The sequence below is a fragment of the Aptenodytes forsteri genome, unplaced genomic scaffold (genome assembly GCF_000699145.1).
Source record: "Aptenodytes forsteri isolate BGI_AS27 unplaced genomic scaffold, ASM69914v1 Scaffold87, whole genome shotgun sequence".
In the NCBI taxonomy this organism is placed as follows: Eukaryota; Metazoa; Chordata; class Aves; order Sphenisciformes; family Spheniscidae; genus Aptenodytes; species Aptenodytes forsteri.
The window spans coordinates 6,773,668-6,800,432 of NW_008796041.1; the positions used below are offsets into that span (position 1 = coordinate 6,773,668).

The 26,765-nt window shown below is 36.2% G+C and overlaps 1 protein-coding gene across 2 annotated transcripts in view; it reads right to left on the reverse strand.

Annotated features, from left to right (window-relative positions):
• Nucleotides 1–26,765, reverse strand: part of LOC103904152 (guanine nucleotide-binding protein G(i) subunit alpha-1) — a 40,095-nt gene that overhangs the window by 2,750 nt on the left and 10,580 nt on the right. For both annotated transcript variants that reach the window (XM_009285536.2, XM_009285535.2), the window contains exons 2-7: nucleotides 14,915–14,957; nucleotides 14,694–14,835; nucleotides 9,804–9,961; nucleotides 7,892–8,020; nucleotides 2,384–2,513; nucleotides 985–1,138 (exon numbers count right to left, since the gene is read on the reverse strand). In XM_009285536.2, coding sequence (XP_009283811.1) covers nucleotides 985–1,138; nucleotides 2,384–2,513; nucleotides 7,892–8,020; nucleotides 9,804–9,961; nucleotides 14,694–14,835; nucleotides 14,915–14,957 — 756 coding nt within the window. The remainder of the gene's footprint in view (nucleotides 1–984; nucleotides 1,139–2,383; nucleotides 2,514–7,891; nucleotides 8,021–9,803; nucleotides 9,962–14,693; nucleotides 14,836–14,914; nucleotides 14,958–26,765) is intronic.

A 26,765-nucleotide genomic window follows, 5' to 3' on the forward strand; every position in this document is an offset into this window, starting at 1 on the left:
CCATCTTTTTTATAAGCCCCCTTTAAGTACTGATAGGCTGCAAGAAGGTCTCCCCAAAGCCTTCTCTTCTCCAGGCTGAACAATCCCAACTCTCTCAGCCTTTCTTCACAGGTTGAGCTGTTCATCCCCCTGATCATTTTCGTGTCCCTCTTCTGGACCTACTCCAACAGGTCTGTGTCTTTCCTGTGCTGTGGACTCCACAGCTGGACGCAGGACTCCACGTGGGGTCTCACCAGAGTCAAGTAGAAGGGCAAAATCATCTCCCTTGACTTGCTGGCCACGCTTCTCTTTATGAAGCCCAGGATACAGTTGGCTTTCTGGGCTGCAAGCATCACTGTTCCCTAGATTAGGATATTTTGTTTCCTTCATTCAAGTTACTCACTTTCAATATTTATGTTTTTTAAAAGGTTTGGGGTTTTCCCAAACTCAATTAAAGACATTTGGCATATATATTTCGCCTAAGCTTTTTACCTCTCGCTTGCTATTTTCTGTACAATGGAATAGTCTGAAGTTACAATGAAAATGGTACATAAAAAGGCTAAGGCTTGTTAAATGAAGTCATCCTCTTTTGCTATGTATTTCCTGAATAAGCCACCTACTTCTAACATGTATGTACACTACCTGTTCAAATAAATGCTCATGTATCCTCAGGGATTCCTGCTAGTGAAAAAAAAAAATCACATCTAAGTTCAAAAATAGGAGGACATCAGAAAAAAGAATGGGCTAAATAAATTAGGCTGAAAAGAGTTGCAGCAGTAACATGTAAATGCTGTCAGTGGACCAGCATTATTTCACCTGGTTAAAAAGATGAATCTGACTTAGCACTATTTTATTTGTGATCCCTAAAAACAACCCCTCCATCTTAAACTTCATTTAATTTAAATATTTTAAATGCCTAGAGTTATTAAACTCCTCCTGATTTGTGCATCAAAAATGAGGTAATTTAACCGAAAATTACTTGACATTTGCGCCCCCCTCCAATACCTGCATATTCAGGGTAGCAAATAGTGAGAGGACTCCTTTTGATTTTTTCTTCAAAAAGATCTTTCTTGTTCAGGAAGAGAATAATAGAAGTGTCTGTGAACCATTTATTGTTGCAGATACTGTCAAACAATTTCATGCTTTCATGCATCCGATTCTGTAATTAAAAAAAAACACCTTGTTGTATTTTATCAGACTTCAGCAGTAACATCAGGGTACATACTTTTGATTAGTTACAAATGAACCAGATAAGTTAGAAAACTAAGTTTCTAGCATACCGAATCACTTTTTACCACAGGGAAATACAGAAAGACCAAGACTACTACGAAGAACACTTTCATGAGTAGGGTTTAAGCAACTACTTTTTCATTTTTTTTTTCCTCATTTCCAGGCTTAAGCTGTTTAATATTTTAGAAATTTTTGGAGTGTTTTGACATTTTGCAGTACAGATATTCTACAACAGTTGCTGAGTTACCTGAACTTGTCTTATACTGATTAGATCTTCTGGAAATTGAGAATTAAATTCTGCACCTAGCTGAGGTTCCAGCATAAGGGGGGGGAAAAAAAAAAATAGTTCTATACATAGAGAATCAAGTGAGCAGGTTTTTTCCCCTCTTACCCTAATTTTTAATTCTGTAGAAAAAAGTTATCCAATATGTAAGTACTTTGGCCAAGCTCCAGTCATTTAAGTAGCAGGATGCTAGCTATGACCTTCTTTGACTACATTTGACTTGAAAGGTTTTTTTATTTCTCTTTCCTCCCCAAACTGTATTTTATAAGTAGTTGCAGAACATGAGGAAGAGCACAGAAGTTTGTTAATGATTCACACACAATAGATAAGCATCACTTTAGACCACTCGGATAGTAAAAAGCATGCACTCTGTGCATACTGATATGGAAGGAGTCACATCTTGAAAGAGGAGAAAGGAGTGGAGGGGGTTGGAAGAAAGAAGAAAGAAAAAATCTGGAACTAAGGGAAGAGATCAGAGAAACATTTAAGAAGAAACAAAAACTGAAGACTGAGGAAGGGGAGGAAAACAAAACGTGGTAAAGTAGAAACAGGTAAGTCAAGCAATTTCATATTATATACTTCTAGCATCCATAAAGAGACGAAAATGTGTATTACTGACAATCTATCCTCATTAATTTATGCGTCCTTTAAAACATGAAAGACTGTCGCTGAAAAGAATACTTCTCTCATAGTATTCCTTCTGAGAATATGAGGAAATACTTTGAAACCTGAAAGCATGAATTCTATCACCATTTCTCTGAGACCATTTACACAAAACCCATAAATTTTATAAAGCAGTAATACTCTAAAAAATGTATTTATAGCTTTCCTTTCGAACTTATTTAGTTTCTACCCAACAACTATTTCTTGCTTCAAGATTAATGTACTTGCCATTTCCTCATCTTCAGCCAAGACCAAGTCATAATCACTTAATGCCACACAAAAAATAATCGCTGTAACACCCTCAAAACAATGAATCCACTTCTTCCGCTCTGATCTTTGGCCTCCAACGTCAAACATTCTGCAAAACAGAAGTGCAAAGCAGAGAATGAACTTCGGAATTTCTAGCTTTCTGAATGTTAACCAGTAAGATCTGAAAGTATCAGCGGTGTGAGTCTGATCACAAAATTTTAAAAAAGGCATAAAAATCTGCAACATTTATTACTATTTAATGTCTCAGTATAAAAAAAATTTCAATAAAGCCTTAAAAGTCTTCCTATACAACATTTTAAAACATGAGAAAGTGTGAGATGAAAGCTAAACAGAACTGATTATTTACAAAATAATTTGTACTATATTTCATTAACAAAGTTAATTGTAATCTATAAAAAAATAAAAATACACAGACTTAGCTTTACTAAGTGTAAACTAAGTGAAAGTGTTATTCAACTTCTAGCCCAAATGAAGAAAGTCTAAAATAATAAAAAGGTATTGATCAACAATGTAAGATTCTCTACGAGCAGAGTGGTGTCTGTTTTAATACTTGGAAATAATGCAATACTAAGGAAGTTGGATACAAGGCTTCTTTTTCTGTGATAGGAAAGAGACAGGTAGAAAAAGTCTGTGTTCTCCCTCTTTGAGAAGATCCTGTGACGTATATATCACTTAATTTCAGAATACCACTGTTTGTCTCTTTTTTTTTTGGTCTTGAGTGTCATGCATCCCCCCCATCATTTACAGTTCATTATATCACCATGCTATTTATCTGGCTTGCAAAATACTTGAAGTTCCTAATGATGTCTAATGAAAGTTACAGAATCATAGAATAGTTTGGGTTGGAAGGGACCTCTAAAGGTCATCTAGTCGAACTCCTGTTCAAACTCCTCTGCCATGGGCAGGGACATCTTCAACTAGATCAGGTTGCTCAGAGCCCCGTCCAACCTGACCTTAAATGTTTCCAGGGATGGGGCATCCACCACCTCGCTGGGCAACCTGTTCCACTGTCACAAAAAAAAAAAGAGCTCAGAATTCAGTAGGTATAAAAACGTTCAAATGGGAGGAGGAAGAGAGAAGAGAAAGAACAGAGGACAGACCAGTTCCTACATCTCCATGCTCTTTGCTGTAAGTAGTAGAATGGCCAGCTCTATTATGAAAGCCCTATTTGGGTAAGAATGTCATCAAACAGGAAGAGAAATCCAGACCAGAACAACTGTTAAGATGCATAGTTATAATTCTTGTAAAGATATTCCAGCATGGCCTAAAATCATTCAGAATTATATTAGTAATAAGGCTATCACATTGAGGGCCTTTGGTAGACAGCAGGGCACATAGGGTTGAACAACAACAGTTCTCACTCTTTATAGCACAGAACAGAATACAAGACAGAAAAATTAACTGAGAAACTGAACAAGAAAATTGCTCCTTTTATTTTTTGTGGACACCAGCTTCTAAGGAACATGAGAAATTAAATGCTTTATACTGATGACAGTACTGAAATATCAATCTGCATGGATCTCACCTAGTTCAATAATATCTTAAGGCACTGCTCAATCCAAAAATATTACTACTAAGATGGTAACTGAGAGGTATAAGAAAACATGGCACAACTTCCCATACTAATAAAAAATTGTAGTAGGAAGTATTCGTTCAAAGAACAGCAAAAATATGTAAAGAAAATAGGTCTGCACAAGAGGCATTGTATGATTTTTGGCTTGTTCAGACTATGTTGCCAGCATGTATCCTGGGAATGGAGGGAAAATGCAGAAGATAGACAATTTCTAGAACATAAAAGAAGTGTAATTGCCAGTTTGTATTTGCAGATATTGATTTTAGCCAGAAATGTTTGCTTCAATTCAGAATAGTCTCTCTGCCAGTGGTGTATTTCACTAGTGATGCTTGTCTATTTTTGGGGTTGTCATTCTAAGAGTGCACCTCACAAACTCCCAGTTCTTTATGCAAACCATCTTTTTGCACTCATCTTTGAAATTTTTATACGCTAAAATCTAGTGCTGGATGAAGCTTTGGCACCACAGTTTCACAGTGAACACCTCAACAGCAAGTAATAAGAACCTGATGGATTGTTTTATGTAATGAAGCTTCTTCTCCATATGATATCAGTACAGAGAAATACAGGCATACAAAAAAAAAACCCTATTTGGCAAACAAAATTCTTAAAACAAGATAAGGCTGCAAGTATCTTTCAGAAAAATTAGCTATTCTGAACAGAGTGGTCTTAAAGTTCATACGCTTTCCATCTGCCCATGTTAGAAGTCATACTGAGGCCTGTTAGGTCACAGTCCCATAAGACTAAAACACTCACAGAAGCTGCTTAATCTGCAGATAAATTTTAAAAAGTTTTGAAAGAATGATTTACAAATTCCACCTTCCAATATGGGAGGATGTACGCACAGGGTTGTGTGCAAGCCCATCTTTTAAGCACTTGCCTCAGGTGCTAAAATTCATAGTACCGTCCACGGTTTGACTACTCAAAAGAACCATATTTTGCTTATGAAAGGTAAGTCAGTCTACAATGAACTAAAAAGAAATACAAGGCAGTGCTGAAAGAACTGAAGTTTGTAACAGCTGAATCTACGCCCCTTATCTAAAGAATGAAGGTATTAGGAAATGCTTTAATGCCTTTCCATTCTTTAAAGAAAGCAGACTTCTCCCATGAGATTACAAGGTGACTATGCCACATTAAGACAAATTACTTCACTGAACTAAATGTAAAGCATTAAAGACACCTCTCCAGTCATCACTCTACTAAGCTATGTTACTTAGCTATATTAAATGGGTAGCTTTCTGAATGGTTTATCTGCAATTGTGCAAATGTAAGGACTTATGAAAGGACCTTGCATTAGCGCAGTATGTTTTTGAAAGCTAGTGTTGGCAGATTTGCTATGTTCTGCTTCTTTCAGACTATTTAAGCAAAGAACATGATTCCAGTACCCATACAAAATGTGATCTGGGCCAAAAGGACACCAGATATTTATGATGATTGCTTTCACTTTTTTTTTAAGGTTATACAAGTTGTTCGTTCCAGTCCCCAGCCCTGCAAAAGACTCTGAATTTGACAATTTTTTTTTTTGAGGCAGGGCGTTTACAAAAATATGATACATACCTAGAAAGTCTCACATATTACACACTTATTAAAACTGACCTGTATTTTTTATTATCCCACTTTCCTGTTTTCCCCGGGCTGTAAGATTGTAGGGGGGGCAGACAGATTAAAAAACTTACTGACTTAATGTTAGTGTACTACATGACTAGGTAAATTGCAATAGAAGAGATTCAATTACAGTTGTTATTTTTAGAAATCTTCAAGTGTTCTGAGTTGCTGGATTTTTATTGAAAAAAAGCAAGTGGAGAAGGAAACAAATTAGAAGAAAAACAAAGACCCTTGACTTTCTGATGAAAAACTGTCAAAAACATCATAACCTCTAACGAGGTCTTCTACTTGGGTATACTATTGTGCAAGTGAAAATGCTCATTGCCCATTTAATGTTCTACAATGGAATAATGCCATCTTAAAAAATGTTTTAAAGATTACTCCTGTTAGAATTTAAAAATGAAAAAAGGATTCTTTAGAAGTGTTCTTCACCTTCAGAGATATCTTTGAGGGGAAGTCTCTGGCTATCACGCTATGTAAATGCAAGTCAGCCACCTACTCTTACTTAGTTCTCAAATAATTAGCGACGGCTGTACCCATAGGAAGGTATTTTGTACTTGTGTACTTTATTATCTTAAATTTTAGCTGTTACTTCTGTCAATTCTACTGCTAATGTTTTACAATTTTGTACTAGGACCTGAATTTCCGTAAGAATTTGTTAAATTATCAGAAGAACATTTCTACAAAATAAGGTGCTCTTTGAAAACAAAAGTAGTAAATAATCAGACTCAACTTCTGAAATAGTCTATAGAAACAGCATGAAGATGACTTGCTATTTGCATTTTAGATTGAATCAATAATCAAAGCTATGCTAAGAGCTTCATAGAGAAGGCTGAAATGAGGCTCAACCTCAAAGAATCTAAACACACACAGCAAAACAGGAAAGAAAAGATAATGAAAAAAACCCCGAAGTACATAATATTGCACAGCTAGTCATGTTTATGTACCCTCACCTTGGTATAATCAAGCCTTTTATGCCTTTAGTTCATCTTAAAAGTTCTTTTCAATGTTATGTAAGGGTATACTTCTGCAAGCCCTTCCAATAACTCATTAAGCTTATCTCCTAAGGCACCTAAAATTTAAACAGCTGCTGTACAGGTGTTTAAAGGTACAACATTACAGCTAAATACTTCCAAAGGCCTGTCTTGAAGTTACATGTTTTATAGAAGTGTAATCATATGGTCCTTGTAATGAACTTTATAGGACTGTAATCGTATGGTCCTTATAACAATCCTAATAATCAGTACAGACTGGAAGTAGCTACCTGCATACAAATTCATTGAGTGTGTAGAAGAATTTAAACCCATCTACAGTAGGGAACTGAACAAGAAACATTAGAAAGTGAGTGAGAAAATGGATAGCTCCTCAGAATACTGAAGATGTCTCTTGAGGCTTGGCTAAGGACTACTCTCCTTAGGTTTGCAAGAGATTCATTCCCATTTACCAGCTATTATTTTATGGATGAATATGAATTTTGTATACTTAAACCCTAAAACAAGGAAACAAAATATATTTCCACAGTACTGATGGCCCTGAAACATCCACATTACAGTACTTGCTATGGATTTACATTAAAAAAATATTTTCCATGAAGATACTAAACAAACGTATTGTATGGACATGCTGACAACAATCTCTGCACAGTCTAAAAACAGATGCAATGTGAGTTTTACCGAGTTTTCTTCTCATTCTTCCTGATCAGTAGGAGGAAGAATATTATTATATTTATACTACCCTATGCTTTCATCATGAATGTCTTTGGACATAAAATGTTCAGAATATTAACATTATTTTGTAAATCCCACACCACAGGAAACGTAAGTCACATTCTTTCATCACTAAATAAAGTACTACCTTAAAGTACAACACATACTTGAATTCAGTTCTTCAGGAAAATGGATTTACTCTTTCATACAACACCAGCAAACATTTATAAGCCTCCAGCTCTCCAACTGAATTTAAAGGGAAGATTCTGATAGAAGAACAGCTATTTAACATGGCAGAAAATGGAATATTTTGAAATTTAATTTACATATAAAATATTTATACAAAAAGCTTCCAATAAAACCAAAGCATTTATTACTTAATATCTGCATATTTATTGTGGAACTCCTGTAATAACTCAACGACTCCCACATCCCTTCAGAAAATTAAGCCAAGCACAAAGAATTTTTTTTCAGAAAAAAGGGGGGGGACGGACAAATTTGTTATATTACATCGTTGAAAGTCGATCTTCTAGAACTTTACAGAAACCGTAACAGACAGATGAACATGCAGCATGATTTACATACTTAAAATGAAGATCTTTGAAAGTAAAGTGAGTTTCCACTATTCCTGTAGTTTTCACTCTAGTCCTGAGAACGTCCTGTTGGGTTGGAATGTAGCTCGTTTGTGCTATCCTGTCCAAGTCATTCAAGTAACTGAAGGTAAAAATAAATACTGCTTTCAGTTATTTCTAAAATAATAACAAGATAATTACAAAGGATTACAGAAGTTCTAGGTCCATTCATTATACTGTGCTTGACTTTTATAAAATAGCTTTCTCCGAGATAAGACAAAAACCAAGACACATTATTCCCCTCAATTTTCCAAGGTTTTTTGAAATAAGCTTGAGACACACAAAGATATTTCATCCTAGAAGAAAGAAAACTTATGCAATTGACTCCACCACAACGAATTCTTCTTCTGAAATCCCAAAATGCAAACATGGTTCCACATACACCAATGTTATTTGCACTAACTAGAAAAACACCTTCATCTTTGTAACCTACTGAACTACAACTTACTTTGAACTATAACCAAAGCCCAAAATTACTCTGGATTTGATAATAGGTATGAAAACAACTCGGTGTTTTGGCTAGAATTATGTGTTTAAGAAAATGCTTAATAAATAACAATTAACTTTCTATTGAGAATTTCTAATTGCACACATTTTTTACAATAGTATACTTTCATTGCCAAAATTCTTGTGATGCAGGCCAAGAAGCCCAGCGTTTCTAAAAACCATACAAATCTTACTTGTGCTTTTCCCATAGTAAATAGGGAAAGCATTATGTTCTTCTTTCAGTGTAACCAGAAGTTAGCAATTTTAACGATACAATTGTATGGCTAGAACAGTTTTCTTATGAAATTGGAGGCAGAGGTATCTAAAACAACAAAATATAACAGAGGAGGTTACCAGAGGAAAGTGCTCCTCCAAATGAAGTGCTCCATATTGAAAAAGTTTATACAAGTGCTCTCTCTTAAGTCAAGAGATCTGTCATCGTGAGCTCAGCTTGTTGCCATCTACCCTCTGTACCCTTAGAACAACCTCAGCAAACAAGCAGCAATCATGCTGGAAGCATCAGTGTTATTTCAATACAATTTGATCACATTTCTATTCATTCAGCATGCCTATAATTACATTACTCCAGCTGGAGTCTTCTCACAGTTTTTTATTTATGTACAGTTATTCTAAATAACAGAAGTACCTTATTTTAAGGAAAGTGAAAAACAATTTCAAACACCACAAATTAATTCAGAATTATGATAAAGCTTTAAAAGACTGCCCTATAAGGCCAGTATCACTGCTATGCCATTCTTTACCATCTTACCTCGCCCTTGATGGACTCTTTTCCTTGACTGACTTACCATTACTTGCTGCCATCACATCTTATTTCTCACACCCTTGATTCCTTACTATTTAACTTTTTAATGAAGTACCCTAGCATAGAAGACATCCTGATTGTTACCTTTGCTCAACACATCTCTAACAGAGACCATTAACTAACAGAGAAAATGCAGCAATGTTGAACCACAGGAAAAACTCTAATTATGAACATGAAAGTAATATCCTTGGTAATACAGATTCACGTCACATAATCAAGTTTCCTGGACATGTTCAGATACTGAACAGATACTTGAGTCATGTTTTTGTAATAAAAATGCTATTAAAGCACCTTAAAGCAATTTTTGTCTTCCTCAGGAGGATGAAACAACTGGTCAGAACACAACTCAAATTCATAATTATATCACACCTCTTCCTTTCCAACCTTGAAGCCTCGTTGGAGCATTTTGACCCAAGTAGACAATATCTTTGTCCAGATACTTCTAAATTTTCCATCTACATGGGAGCAGAATTCCTCAAAAGATGAGACTTGCCTTATATTCCTTTACCTACTACTTACAAGACAAAGAGAATCTTGTTTGTCACATAGTACTTACTAGGCAGCAGAGTCATTAAGCTGGTATTCTCTAGATCTGTTGAAACAAGCTTGAACTCCACTGTCTTTCCACAGTCTCTTGATAACTCCAGCAAGCTCTGCAGTCATAAATCCTTCTTCTGCTGCTCCAGCTAACACAAAGAGTTGACGAGCATCATCCTTTAGTATATAAAGAGAAAGTGGAGAGACAAACACTGAGAAATACAACGGAAGTATTATCACCTAAGAACGATATTCAGCAAATGAGTTATTTACTTAACCTGGTAAACGTGAATGTAACCAAACAAAGAAAATGTGAAGGAAAACAATTGGTTTTAGTGTTCTGCATAAGATATTAATTCCCACGTTTTTCAACAACAGAAAAAGACTAGTAAACCAAATTTCTCTTTAGCTGATAAAGCGTCTTCTGATCTGTTTATAACTTGAACTAAGCTTCTATAAACAGAAGTATTAACATATTTTGTGCTCAAGTCTAAAGTTAACCTTATTTGCTTATCAAATAACACAAACTGAATAGAATGGTTAAAATGCATACTAGAACCTTCAGAAATGCAGATGTATATTGATTGACTGAAGAAAACACATTAATCACTTAAGCTTCAAAAAACAACTTTGAAAGTGACAAATGATCATTTCTTCCCAAATCATGCATCAGGAAATAAAAAGACCCTTTCCAGATAAATCAGTTACAAATATCCATTACCTTAATTATTCCACAGAGACCAAGTTTTCTTGGTAATGCGATATCAAGCAAACATCAAGATTTTTAGAAGAGCAGATGCTGGATTTTAAGACTATATAATGACTGCCTTTGAGAGTGAGGCTAATAGAGTACAGGATGTCAACCCACCAGTCTCCTTTAACAGAATTAGACCAGTTGGCTATGTTCATCCAATTTTGACTGAGGAAAGAAACTTAAAAATGTTAGACCTGTAAGGCACTGGAAAAAGAGGAGAAAGAGATCCACATTAGCACTCTCCTGTGGGTAGCTGCTTGACCTTGGTTATTAGCTGTATGTGATCTAATGCCAAGGTATGTCAGCCAGAAAAATCAGCATACTTGTGGCTTGTAACTACTACCCACAGCACGTACTGTTTGTCCAATAATTAAAAGAGAGAGAACAGATGATACTGGAAAGGAGGAACGAGAAAACAGACTTAGGCACATCAGCTGGGAACTGAAAGTATTTCAAGAAAGAGGATTAAAAAAAGCAACATAAGGTTATTCTCACAAAACAGTAAGGGAAGATACAGATGCAAATCTGTAGAAAAATCCGGTTCCGTCACCTTTGCTGTTCAAACAATAAGCTGTGAAAAAAAAATTTGCCAGCATAAGCACAGAAAGTAGTGATTGTTCTAAAGATATTGTCCGCTGTAGACTTAAATAATCAAAGATTATGACAGCTAACAGGGTAATTGTTTACAGATGGATTGAGTAATACTGATATTCACAGCTTGAAAACTAAAAGCTTGCAGTTCAGCCAACTCAAGGCAAACTTGAAGAGATTTATATATATCTATATGTATACATATGTAGTTATACATATGAACAACAGGTATCTGATATATAGTTCAGAAAGTGTTTTGAAAGCTAGAGTAGTCACAAATCTAGAAATGAACATTTGTCAAACAAATTAACAGAATACTGATTACTGTACAGGACAAATTGTGGACAACTAATAATTCAATGGATTGCACTAATAATTACATTAAAAAAAAAAAACAGAGCAGTAAAGATCCAAGGGTTGGATAGTCAGATCTCACAGACTGCAGTTTGAGCAATATGCCTGCAAAAAAAGAAACCTGAATGACAATTCTGGTCTTGAATATTGTTTGTGGATGCAAATGCCAAGGACCTACAACTCACAGAAGCAGCAGATCTTGAAGAAGAGCCAATATATTAAGACACATGACGGAAACAGCTTAGAAACTGACAGTCAATTTTGTCATGAATGATTACACCATTTTATGCCTAACATGGTCTGACTTTCAAACATACAAAATTTACTCTGTTTCAAATAGCTCTAATCTCTACATGCTTTAAAATGGGGGGAAGGGGAAATGGAAGGTGGAACAAGAGAATCAATTTCAGCATTTTAAAAGCCCAAACATTAAAATAAAAAGTGGCCTCTGTTACACCCATACTCCCTTTTCTAAGGATGGCAAGTACTACAGACACCACAAGTGAGGTAGTATGCAATGATCAAGTCCTATTTTCATTATTAACCAATGCTAAATACTTTCTTTTAATGATACTGGAATGGGGCAGCTTCCTCTCTAGGTGTCACTATTTTAATACCAAATTTCATAAATGAGATAATGTAAAGAAACAAATTTAACCATCTCTCTAGCTAATTACAGCAAATCTCACATTCAGAAAGCAGTCCATAGTCCTTTAAAGCACATTCACTAAATGCCTCTCAAAACATAGTTTCTACTTTAGTACTGAAACATCCTGTAGGACGAAGGAAGATACACCACTCTTGAGACTGACCATTACTGAAGCTGCTGGTGTAATCTATGCTCCCTTGATTCAATAGCTTTAAAAAGGAAAACGTTCAACTCACTGCTTTACTGTTAGTCTTGTGACAGAAGTAGGAGTATATGATTTTCCAAACAAACTTATCCCATTTAGAGTAAAACCCTCAGATAATCCCCTCAGAAATTTAAGGAAAAGAGTCTGAATCTAACAATTTTCATCAGGAGTTAAAATTTTGAGGTTTGGGGTTTTTTTCCGAAAAACAACAAAAGTACAACAAAATAGCATAAAATTAAGAAGGCTATACCATAATAATCGAGGAGTAAGCATACTTTTCTTTTTTTTAAAAAGTGAGGCTGATGTATAACACAAGCTCTGAATTCCTTTTTCCATTTCTGACTTTACCATTGGCAAAAATCTAGTGCTGACGTTCCATAGCAGTGTTGCTCTGAAAAAAGAATTTGGACCACCAAGATCAGCCTAAGTGCAAAGGGATGGACAGCTATTTTAAGATTATCCCTGACAAAAAAGTTTGCCTCATCATTTATATAGCTCTTCGAAGTCAAGAAACTCAGATGACTTCAAATTGACATCATATATAAAATAGCCCTCAAAATCTTCTTGTTAGTCATTTTATCTGCTAACACCTACATTCACTCCTCCTCCGTTTTCTCTTCCTATGTATTTAGTAACATGAGTCTACCATCTGCCTCTTTCCAACATTAACTGCCAGACTCCAAAGAGGACTCTATTGCACAAATACTGAACTAACATGCGGTAAGATACTGTTGCTGCCCTGGAAAACTTTTGTCTTAAGGGAAGACAACAGCAAACATGAGAACAAATGTAGAGAGAAAAAACAAATGAAAACAAAGCTTTTACTAGTTATGTTTACAACTGAAGAGGTTTCAGGTAGAATTAACATATGTACATAAAATAATGACTATCAAAGAGCAAAATAAATACTAACTAATAATTCATGACTGCCAATCAGATTTAGACTTCAGATGCCACTTTATGACCCCCTTTACATAATCTTATGAACATTTGTCTTCCTTATGACAACCATACATAATGCATTTCACAAGGTCACTGAAGATATACTCTCTAATATTTATAAATTGCTTTTTAAGTAATAAGATCTTGAACACAAGACTTTGTCATGAATGAAGAATTTACATACCGTTTCTTACTTTTCAAGACCCTCCTCTCCTCCCAAACTGTAATTCAACCTTAAACATGACGGAAAGAACTTAATTATGACAAAATATCCCTCTGACTACCTTACATACTTATTTCAATACATGAACAGCAAAAAAAAAAAAAAAAAATTTTTCCATTTTTTCTTTCCTGCAAGACAGCCATAACGTGGCTAGTTCCTGCTTCAAAAACTGTACTGGTGAGCATTCCATACTCTTGACACTGATTTCTATGGAAAGAAAATAAAAGCACACATCCCGAACTAAGTTTCAATGTTATTCAGACTAACAACTTTGGTAATCAATTTCAGCACTGCAGCACAGAGTGGATTTCTGTAACCAAAGGACAAGCAAAAACACTTAAGCTAAGCATTTTACAGAGAGATTCAGAGCATCTAACCTCCTGACTGAACATGGACATAATCAGGGTCACCACAGGTAAAAGTATACGGTTAGGACTGGAGAAACAATAAGCCAAAAGAATCAATTCTGCAGACCAGTTTCAATAGGTGGAATGGTAAACAGACCCATCAGAGGTTTGTATGCGGGACATTAGATGAAATGAGATGGAAAACGTGCAGAAAAGCTTAAAAAAAGTCTCCTATTTCTTGGGAAAAATCCTTAATCCATATGGTATCATGAAAAAAATGAGATACCAACAGCAGGGCTATGTCCATGTCTCTGCTTCCAGTAAAATGAAGTCCTCCACACTGGAAATCAGTATGAAACAGGATCAAGCTCAGAGGCTGGAAATGTTTTAGGCACCACTGTGCCTAAGACCTAATAGAGAAGTGCAGACAGTAGCTAGATGCCTACCTATTTAAGCTGTGTTTTTTAAGGAATGTGAAGATGTCTAACTTAAATGACTTACAGAACATAACAGCCCACAAGTCCATACAAATAGAGACGTGACTGCATAGTTTAACGTTTTTCAAAAAATCCCTAAGACTCTGATGTTTAGTTCTCCAAATTTAGATAGAATTTGGAGAACTGTATTTAAACCAAATAGTTGTTGTGAATCAACCCAATGCTGACTGCTCTGTAGGTCACCTTGCCATGTAAAGACCAATGGCGTTTAGTTTTCAATCAAACTTTGTATCCTACAAAGAAGATTTTTGGATATTAAGAGATTTTTTCAGGAAATAGTAATGGACAAAAATTGAAAATGAATTAATATTTCAGCTGTATATCTGTGTGTGCACTTCAATACTCACAGCCCTAGTTGGATCACCGAAGTCTATCTTCAACCTCCCCATTGCTCTAATGATAGCAATAATGGACTGAATGGTGTTACTGTAGACAACAGCTTTGTACTGTTTACATTCTTCTTCTGAATAACCAGCTTCATGGATAATCCTATGGAAGGAAAAAAGATAAATTCTCTATTCAAATAAAAAAAAAATATTTCTCTATCATGGTATTTCACCATACTTACTTCATTTGTTTGACAATTGTGCTTTTCCCTGATTCACCAGCTCCTGAAAAACAAATGTGTGAAAATTCATTAGAGTAGACTTTTATTAATCTTTGAAAATACATTTAGTTTCTATACTTCAAATACCTACATTTTTTACAAATTAATTTTTAATATCAAAACATAATGTATCGAGCTAGAAGTTTGAAAGTTTGAAAGTCAAGACATTTTAAGAACAAACCATTCAGCTCTAAAAAGTCATTACTTTTCTTTTTACAGAAGTGAGCATAACCTTTACAAAGTCTGCTGGTGTTTCTAATGCAAACAGATGATCAGTTGTTCAACTTCAAAGGGGTCTGAAGCTCAATTCCTCTAATTGCCTTTTTAATCAACACCTAACCAAAAACCTCCTTTAATAAGTTCTTCACATTGTATTAATGGTCTTCAGTATTGCAAATGAACATCTTCAGACTCTTCAGGGTTCTAGTCCTTGTAACCATCTTTTGGCCCTTGCAAGAATAAACCAACACAGTCAGGCTACTTTTTGTTGGAACAGATTGCATGAGGTTTGCCAGACATGCTGATACTATTCTCAATGCTTAACAAATTAAAAAAAAAAAAATAGCATGCTATGTTAAAATACAAAGCTTACAAAAACAATTAGTACATCTGTCAGTAAACAGGGGGGAAAAAAAAAAAATGCAGTTTTTGCTGTCTCAACCACCTTACTTTACCTCCACCTTCTTTAGTCTGTTTCTTTCTCTGAAAAAATTATGGAACTCTTAGAGCTGTGATCTAATCCCGTTAGACAGCATGCTCCCGGTTTGTCTGTGACTTGTGCTGAATTCTCCCTCTTACATTTCCTCTTTCTCAATACGGTTTTGCGGAAGTGAGTATAATCTTCACACAGTCTACAGGTGTTTCTAATGCAAACAAGATCACCAGTTGTCTAATGCCAATACAACCAAAGAAAACTCTCTTCTTTAGAGGTCACTGTGACCATGGGAAGCCACTAATAAAGGCTGTATTTATTCATCTTCAAAAAAGGGCAAGAAGGGGAATCTGAGGCATTATGAGACAGTCAAACTCACCTTGATCCTCAGACTAACTATGCAGCAAATACTCCTGGAAGTCATTTCCAGGCACAGGAATGAAAAGGTGACTAAGAATCACCAGCATGGATTTACAAAGTGCAAATGGCACCTAACTTGATAACTTTTTGTGAGGAAACAGCTGGTTTGGGGGATGAAGGACACCAATGGATGTCATTTACTTTGACTCTAATAAGGCTTCCAATGCCACCTCCCACAGCATCCTTGTACCAAATGGGATAAATACCAACTTCAAGGTGTCTGAAAATCTGCCTTGACAGCCAGACTTAAAGGCTTGTGGTCAACAGTTTAAAATCTAACTGGAAGCTGGTTAGAAGAGGCAATCTTCAGGAGATGATACTGGGCTAACACAGTTTAACATCTTCATCAATGACCTGAAAGCCAGGATGGAATACACACACATCAAGTCTGCAGGCGACATCAGCCTGGGAGGTCAGGAAGTGGTCACAGTGTTGGAGAACAGAGGTGCTATTCAGAGGGTTTTTGCTATTGCTGAAAAAATGCATGCACAGCATCAAGGCTTTTTCTCTTTTCCACCCTGTCCCCACCCCTAGCAAGTAGGCTGGGGGGGACAAGAGGTTGAGAAGGAACACAGCCAGGACATCTGACGCAAGTTGACCAAAGGAATATTCCATACCACATGATGCCGTGCTCAGCAGTAAAAGCTCGGGGAAAGGAGGAGGAAGGGTGGACATTTGTGGTTATGGTGTTTGTCTTAACCTTTGTTTGTCATAAACTTTGGAAGGGTCGTTGTGGTGAAGGGTCTAGAGCACAAGTGTTATGAGGAGTGGCTGAGGGAACTGGGGTTGTTTAGCCTGGAGAAAAGGAGGCTGAGGGGAGACCTCATCGCTCTCTACAACTACCTGAAAGGAGGTTGTAGCGAGGTGGGTGTCAGTCTCTTCTCCCAAGTAACAAGCAATAGGACAAGGGGAAATGGCCTCAAGTTGTGCCAGGGGAAGGTTTAGATGGATATTAGGAAAGATTTTTTCACCGAAAGGGTTGTCAAGCATTGGAACAAGCTGCCCAGGGAAGTGGTTGAGTCACCATCCCTGGAGGTATTTAAAAGACACATAGATGTGGGGCTTAGGGACATGGTTAGTGGTGGATTTGGTAGCGTTAATGGTTGGACTCGATCTTAAGGGTCTTTTCCAACCTAAATGATTCTATGATTCTGTGATTCTTCCCACACAACCATTATGCATGCTGAGGCCCCGCTTTCCAGGAGGTGGCCAAACATCTGCCTCCCAATAGGAAGCAGGGAATTAATTCTTTTTTTTGCCTTGCTTGTGTGTGCAAACTTTTGCTTTCCCTATTAAAATGTCATTATCTTGATCCACGAGTCTTCTCGCCTTCCTTCTATTTTCTCCTTACCAGAAGAAGAGGAGGGTGATCAAGCAGCTGTGTTTGGGTTGACCCCGGCCAACAGCTACCACTACTACACTGGCAAAACTGCAGTCAACAAGTCAAAAGAAGCTGTTATTCCCCAGCAGTCAGCATTCATGATGCTATATCCGAGTACTGCATACTGTTCCCCCACACAGTGCCCAGTAAATGAGATACTGATAAACTAGACAAAACAACAGAAGAAGTTGATTAGGGAGCTGGTGCACATGGCATACAAGGAAAAGCTACACAGAACTGGGCTTTTTAATCCTGGAAAGACTACAGGCCAGGGGAGGGGGGGAAGGCAGGGCAGGGAGGTGAGGGTGTGTGTGTGTCTAATTGCTGTCCTCTCCATAAAACCCACTAGGACAGCTGAAGACAGAAGTAAACTTCTCAGAAGTACACAACAAAAAGGCGTGAGGCAATCAAGAAGCTGCAGCACAAGCAGTTTCACAGAGATATAAGGGGGAGCAGGGAACCTATCCCCGTAGAAGAGGTTAAGCACTGGAACCAATCACACATAGAGGAAGTAGAAACTCAGCCTTGAAGATCTTCAAGATTCAACTGGACAAGTCTCTGAGCAACCTTATCTATTTTGATTTTAGCCTGGCTTTGAGCCAAGGGTTGAGCTAGATGGCCTCTAGAGGTTTCTACCAACTTAAAATATTATTAGATGTCAGTATAACATAATATTCCTATACTTTGACTACTGTATAGTGATGCCTTTGGGATATTCCTCCTGTTAAAATGTAGCTTCATGACAGGCTCAAGCCAATTTAAGACTGGCTGCCAAAAGTTGTCCCACCTCCTCCCCAGCACTGCTACTAATATGGCTAGACTTCCCTTCTTCCAACACACAGGAGAATGAGTGTTAGTACCGACAGGAGCTAGTGTGCTGCAGAATTAAGTAGCTAAGGAATAGAGAAGGCCTGTCAACATCAAACTAAGATTGCTTAATGCCATCGTTAGCTAATGTCCAAGTAAAAGACTTATTTTTTATAAACCTGCAAGTTTCTTTATAGAGTAGCAATAGTTCTCAGACTCTTGAGCTGTCATGGAAGTTCAATATCAGTATATTAATATAAACAGAAAACAGAGACACCAGTACAAAAGTAATTTGTTATTGTGACACCTGAAGCATCTCTAAACCAAATTAACACTTAATCTGTAAATACCTAATTATGCACTTAAGCAGAAATAGGTGACAAAAGTTTAAAGATTAGCTTTATTAATGAAATTACTATAATTTGCTTTGGGTTAATATTTTTATTCAAACAATTTGAAGAAAGTATATATCCCTGCATTCAACAGCAGTTTTGGAGATATTAAGAAATATTACTACAACTTTTAATTTACATAACCTTGTGAAGTGCTCTTTCTGTTAAAAATTCACCACATTTGACTAACTGAGCAGGTCAGTGTCAGGGCTAGTCACAGTATCAAAATTTAATTATTTTGTTATACAGTTTAAACTCATTTTTTCCTGAGTCAGATATGCGTGTTTCTCTATGGTGTTAGAATTCACATGTACCAAATACCTAGATTTCTCCTAAAAGCTCTCTCAGTAACATAACCACACACACTCATAATACATTTAAAAAAAAAAAAGTCATTTATTACAGAGTACCTAACATCAACAGTGAGTTCCTGGAAGATGCATTCCCCTACTTTATTTAATGGAAAATAGAAACAGTTGTGTTTGGTTTGGGTTTTTTCTTTAACTACATGCTAAAATGCCTGCAGCTTGCCTAATAATCTTTGCAAAGTATGTAAGAAAATTACATCTTACTCACTGTCCCATATTGAAAGGAGATTCATTATTTTTGCACTCCTAAATGCAGAGTTCAGCCAGGTTTTCTGATGGATGCATTTGTAAAATTTCCTCCTTTATCTCAGTTTGAATAAGCTGTCCATACAACAAAATGAGAACTAACTCTGTTTTAGAAAGTTTTAGACAGGAGCAAGCAGTGTTAAATATTCCATGTGACAGCTGCATATAAAGTGTCAGAGCTAGCTGTACTGTCACAACCAAACCCTACCCAAATTTAGACAGACTTGATTGTATATTCCTCAATCATCTAGTAAAGGATGCTATTTATTGCCTACTACTTAAGTGTGATACTTATTTCAGCTTCACTACTGCCAATAATTTGAACAGCAAGTCTTATTGGCTCAGTTACTATTTATGTATAACATAAAAAATATTAATAAAGAGACATGCCAGTTCTGCTCAGACTAGAAAAACAGCAGTGTATCAGTTCTGAATTTAAAAGAATGGTGAGCATTTTTTTTTTGCTTAGTTTTAAATGAAAGTCTAAGCTAACTGTTAGGTCACCACTTTGACAGAAGAAAGTTTTAGTAACTGATGAGTATTTTCATCTCTCTTGCACACTGTGTCCTTCGTGCGCTCCTCACAAAAAAAATAGAAGGCAACACATCCTATGAAAATCTAGTTTAGAGCACAGAATTTTAAAACTTTTATTCACATAGTTCAGTAGGAATATAACTTCAATTCTAATACTCTTATTACATTTGCTTGCCAGAAAGCAGGTAGATCCTTATGCTTCATTAGGCAGACTGACAAAGTGTGGAAGCAAAGCATGTCCCACTTAATCAGCACAATTTAACACAGGAAACAGCAGAACCATGTTTTCCCCTATAGATTCTACTATACTCTGAAGGGTCTTCTGCCTCAAAGTTTAGTAATCAGGCTCTACCTTCACATGTCAATACTTCCACAGCTGGTATTGGTGCTATCCAAAGCAGTCGTTTACCTGGATGCAGCATGAGTTATGGTAGCACAGTGAATTCATACCTAGCACATAAACTCAGGCCTATGACTAACCCTGCTGCACCATCCATGGCACAGTTAATGTGAAGCTCAGCTAAATAAGAGGGACTAAATTTGTATTATAATTTTTCTTTCAAAGCTAACTTTCAACTTTGGAAATAGAGAGAAAAATCAAAGCATCTTCATGTTCAAAAAACCATTTAACAGATCAACCTCACGTATAGTACTCTGAAGGAACTGAGTAGGGCTAGCAAAGCTCAAATAAATTTAAGAAACAGCTAAAGCAATATTTGATTCTCCAAGCTGCTATTTGGCCAGTTACACAAGAACTTACTAAAAAAATATTAAAACCACAGACTCGGTTGTACTTGATGATCTTACGGGTCTTTTCAAACCTAAAAGATTCTATGATCCTATGACTCACTACTATGAAATTGTAGCAAACATCATTTTAGACAGATTCAACATTCTTTTACTTTCCAAATGGAGCAGGTCTGTGTTCAAAAATAAATGAAATAAGTATGTTATAATTTGATTAAAAATAACAGGTCAGCAAAAAATGTTACTTTAAACTACTCATAGTGTCTCATGATTTATTATCCCACACACTGCCTACATAGCAAGCATTCCAGAACTACAAATTTCTGGAACAAATGTTTTATGCACCCAAGCACAGAAACTGCTGTTTGTAAGTGCTGAGATCTTAATAGTAACAACCTATTTCTAACTTGTAAAGCATTTTCTAATTACTTATTGTAGACTAAATTTGGGGGGAAAATAAAACTAGATTAAGAGAAGAACTAGATAAAAACTGACGAGTAGAACAGGGCTGGCTTTGACCCACCAACTAAGTCGGACAAAGGAACAGAACCCACAAACAAGTAGAATAGTCTTGTATGTTGCCAGAAGAGAGTTCAAGTATGGACAAGAGTAATTAATATAAAACTTTCAATGGATGCTTGTCAGCTTTTCAGTCTAAAACAGGAGACTTGTACCAGATTAAACATAAACATGCAAAATTTAAAACGAAACACAATGACTCATAAATTATTGGATTCACCTACTGTAAAGTCCTCTCCCCACAACTCTCCTTCCAGTCTTCTGTCCGATGTTAGTACTTCACAGTAGAAGGCACAAGATGAATGGTGCCTGTTCCTCAGCTGCCACCGGTCACAGCACAAGCCCAGTGATTTCTACTGTTTCTGCTATGGGGCCAGTCATCTCTTACAAAAGCACATGGCAAGCAGATAGCTTGGAAGTATAATATCTTAAATTTATCACCTCATGACATATTACCAGACATGAGACTTAAATTAGAATTCAAGCTACTAATCGTTGTTACTATATTCAAAACATATCAATGCTAGTACAAGAAACCCACAGTAGAAACTTGTTGCTACATATCCACTAGACAGGTTGACCACTAAATGAAACGTTCTCTGACACCAGCACCCACATCGCTGTATCTCCCTGCATTTTTTTTTTCCTTGTGTCCCTACTCCCCCCTTTTGAAGCCACCCAGAAGTTACGCTTCATCCACGACCATCTTGTATTCTTCTAATTCTGGGGCAGCTGCTGCCACTGACAAAGTTTATGTTCCTTTTCCCCTTCCCAACTGTTTTCATATAGTCAACCAAAAGGTTGACAGTACTCATTACTTATAAGGTGACATTAGTCTTGGAATTTCCATAGCTAGTGGAATTTGAACGTGCCAGGAAACTTTGAATGAGTTAAGAAAGAAGCTGTATGAATAATATGTGGAAGAAAATATTAGTAACTTAGCAATGTAGTAATAGAGTGTGAATCCCAGATTACATCACTGGTTGAAACCACAGGAGTGACAGATTCTAAAATTATGACACTGACTCAGATAAAAGATCTGAGATAGTTCTCAAGGTTTCAGTAGCTACACGCTGACTTAGTTCTACAGAAGCAGCACCATTTAAACCTATAAGCCACTGTCAGTTTTGTAAATTCCCTAACAAATCCAGAATTAATTATAATAATTATTTCTTTCCTAGGTCTACAGTATTGCTCTTAGTAGATGTTTGAAATCAATAGTACACAACAAAATAGTCATTATATATAAAACATCATTTAAGAAAATCATTAATATAAAATGTTACCTCAAGAAGTAATCGCATATTATCTCACGTTAGCATTCTGTGTGTTTATTCAGGTCTAGACCTCCAATAAACTGCTTTAAGTTTCTTAGATACCTAGGCTATTACTATAGTAAACACATAAGCAAGTGATTAAAAGACTGTATTAATTAGTTTAGTATTGAAACAATAAAGAAAAAGTATGGTTTTAAATTCAGTATAACCTCTGGAACTTAATGAATTCTAAAAAACAAAGCTTATGGTGAAACAAGCAGAGCACACACTTCATTTGCAAACCTTAAGGTAACTTCTATTCACATCTTTATCTTTAGAAGTATGATTTGAGTTTCCAGCTATCTCAAATTTTCTATTAGTGCTTAATATCTTCTTATGACAAAGGTTTTATGAAATAATCTTTTTGCTTAGAATTTTATGCATGTGATAAGCAGACACCTTAGCAGAAATTTTTTGTTGTGTGCAATGTTACGTACAACACACTTGAATGCATGCAGCTTTTGAATACAAATTATATCTAGCTCTTCAAAACTGTTCTTATATTTGTATTCCTCAACTGTTTCAAATTACTGGCTGGGGAGCTACCGCTATATAGTAGGAACCCTTCTATCATTATGTGCATCACTTGTACCATAAGCATATTGTGGACTCATTGTTTCACTATAGAGGAGAGCACCAGTACAATCCTAAGTGTCATATTTTGGAAACTCTGTGAAACATTCAAAAGGAAATATAGTACCTGGAATTGAATCTACTTTAAAAAGATGTATCTGTTGAGAATGTACGGGAGATCTCTTAAAAAACAGTATCATTGCCTTACAGAGGGACAGTGCCATTGTACTTTAAAATCTGAAGCATTTTCTTCAATTAAGATATAGGCATAGCTTCCTTTGTGTGAGGTGCCAAACCCAGCAGGACCGTGAGAAGCTGAGACTCAAAGGTTTGGAAATAAACCTCTTACTTATGCCAGAAATTAAATAAGGGAATGGATGCACATTTGGAGATGAAAAACACATAGTAATCATGCTTGCTGCCTGACAACTATATGCCACACCACCAGCAGCTAAAACATTTGTGGCTCTGGGTTTATCTAACATGTCAATGCTGACAGCAGCTTGGTAAGATTATCAGTTGACTACTTAAATGTATCAAAGGCCAGCCTCCACACTACTATCCTCTAAAAGATTTGGGAATCTCTTCAAAATTCAAAGTCCACAAACTTGTTAGTGTTTCTAATGGAACCTCACTAATAGCAAATAACTGATCTTCTCTTCAGAATTAAAAGAAGATTTAAATTCGTTACTTAAAAAAATTAAAGTGGTTATCTTCTTCCATACATAGTAGTATGCTCAGAAACAATCACTACATAATTTGAAATCATGGTATAAAAGGACATGATTAAAGATCTTCTATAACATGAGTTTGAGTGGATATTGTATGTGACCACACTACATGAGATAAATGCTGAGTGCTCCAGCAGAGAGAACCACCTCCTTTGCTCTTACAATGTTTACCAAGACAGTTACTGTCAATGTCTGCCAACAGAATACAGCATGCCTCATCCAGACCTCCAAATACATGTCTAATAAACCTCTAGAAATCCAGAGTGCCCTGACATTTTTCTTGACAGTGTGGTTGGCCTCCATGGCCTTTTACTGTTCACCGAGTTATAAATATGGTGTGCCAAGATGGTAGGTTTAGTGACTGAGATACCAGAGAGAAATTCTACTACTAAGCAAACTATCATTAATCCTGATCAAAGATACCTTACAAAAATTTCCCCACTGCAACAGAGGCATACTTTATGCAGGTTATTCTGGTGGAGAGATACAACAAAAGAACTTGGAATTCACAGCATATTTTCATCTCAGGCTCCACTTGCAATTCACAGCAACACTACTTATTACCTACAATTGTGACAGATCTGACTGTCCCTGCTACCTCATATTTCTACGTAACTGTACAAAGAGTTGGGAAAATCAGAAAACAAAGCGTGTGCATTCCTATCAAAATAGGAACATCTCTCATGTAAATCGTAACTGATTTTATTCAAAGCTCTACTTGTCATGCAACACCAAGCATTATTTGCAAATGAGATAAATGGGTACTGCCAAAGTTTATACCAGGGCAAATGCAGTTATACTAAAAGTCCATTATTGTAAAAGTAGTGCAATAAACTTTAGTTCACATAAATTCTCAGTCTTCATCCGCGCCTAACTTAACAGCATTTTTCATCTTGTAGCTCAAGGACTAAGATCCACAAAAATAAGGAGAATAAGCATATTGATAGTTGACCTAAATTCACTACAAAAAGGGCTCCACCTCCACGAAAAGATTGTAAGGACTTAAAGTGACACAGATTGAAATGTTAAATGAAAAAAATCTAGCTATCCAGACTGATCTTTTTCAAAAGCAAACATTTTCAGAACTCTTACTTGTATTTGAACCAGTAAAGAAAATTCATGTGCATACTCAACCATATTCTTTTGTTACATGCACATGCATTTTCCACACAAAGCTACCTACAAGCAGAGTATTATCTGTGGTTAACAGTACTAAAACAAAAATCTGGCTTTTTTGTTGTTGTTGTTGTTTAAACAGACTTTGTATTTAACTGGTCTCAAATTAAACTGAGAAAGCTTTGAAGTATATAAAAATTTCAACCCAAACAGGCATTTGCACCCAACAAGCCCAGAAGCAAGGAATAAGATAGATACCTACATAAATAGCAGCTTATTAGGCCTCAAACAAGTATGTTGCCAAAGACCTATCTAATCTAACCCCAAAAGGTCCTATGTTCCAGAACAGCAGACAGAGAAAATAACCTAAGTAGTCTCTCATCTAGGAATTAAATGACAGCCTTTGTTAGCAAACTCTGAGGCACTAAAGCATATTAGAAGGAATCCCTGTCAATGTCTTTAAGAGCTTTAGAAAGCATATAATGGTTTTGCTAAGAGTTTACTGGATTTATTAAGGATCAGTAACTGAATCTGCATGCAGCTGAGAAATCCACTTTCAAAATGCTTCAAGAACTATTTAATGCATCAAGAATACAGACAACACTTAAATGAGACTTAGCAGCTTATTTTCAGTCCACCCTTGTACAGTACATTACTGGTAGATTCTGAAATCAACGAGCATTCAAAATAACATCTAATTAAATAAAATCTATAAATACTCAAGACAATTGTTTTGTTTACTCCCAATTTTGTTATTGCAAGACATTTATCTCCAGTCATACCACGTTTTAAAATTGCATTCCAATACTACATTCACATTGTGTTCTGTTTATAATATTAGTACAACTTTACTGTTTTAACTGGAGACTAATGTCTCCATTCTCCTCTCCACTGTTTGGACACTGAACTGGTAGTTATGCTTCTTGTCCACTACCATCTTGCATTCTTCTTGAAATGCTAGGTAGAAGAGGATTCTTCCTAGTCAAGCCTACAACCTATAAGTTATAATAGCATAAAGAAACATAGGTCTGAGACTCCTTGGACTCGGAACAAAAACAAACTCCTACCTCCACTTTCTGATCAAGTGCCCTAATCAACACATTCCTTGAGAAAGACCGGCACTATCTCCTATTCCAGCAATGAGGTTTTAAAGTAAGTGGATTTTCAATAGTTTAACATGTCTATCAACTGGATCTCACAGGTGAACACAATTTCACGTTATTCCTAACCGATTCTACAGTAAACTGTGACACAGAAATGCAGAAATTGAAAGAATCCTATTCTGTGCTCATTTTCCCCTCTACCTGCTTGCTATGCATTTCCAGTACTCCATTTACATAAGGCATGTATTTCTGCTCCTCATCATGCTTGTATTCAGGTCCTCACCAGACCATTATGAAATACCAGTTAAATTGACCACTCTAGCAGCAGACTAAGTCCAAACAGGACAGCCAGTTTGGCTATTTAAACCAGCACAAAACTGAATTAAGCATTTAAAAGTGCCAGGGAGAGGGCAAAACCATTCAGACAGATGCTGCAAGAGCGCTCTCTCCTTTTTAGCAACACAGAACTTCCAGAATGGCTCAACTGCTTATTAGACAACACGCACTGCTTATTTCCAGCATTCCAATATGGATTTAGAAAGTAGGCAAGAACCTCTTGAGTTTTACTGGAAACTATTAAAAAAAACCCAGAGATTCAGAACGTCCTTATGATCGTGATGGGTAACAACTCATATTATGAGCCAAACAACAACAGCAGCTTGATCCATGTAAATAAACCAACATATAGTTGTATGCAAGAAATTATTTTATCAACTTTGCAAAGGGAAGATGGGATACAGGTAGCCATTTGATTCCAATGGTATTTTAATTTCAAGAAACAGACCATATTAAATTCTGGAAGACTTTAAGAATTATAAACCTGCTTCACAGCTTCAACAGGAATTTTCATTACAGTACATTGATTTCTTCTTTAAAAGCAATCTGTTTAAAGCAATTATTGTAAAGA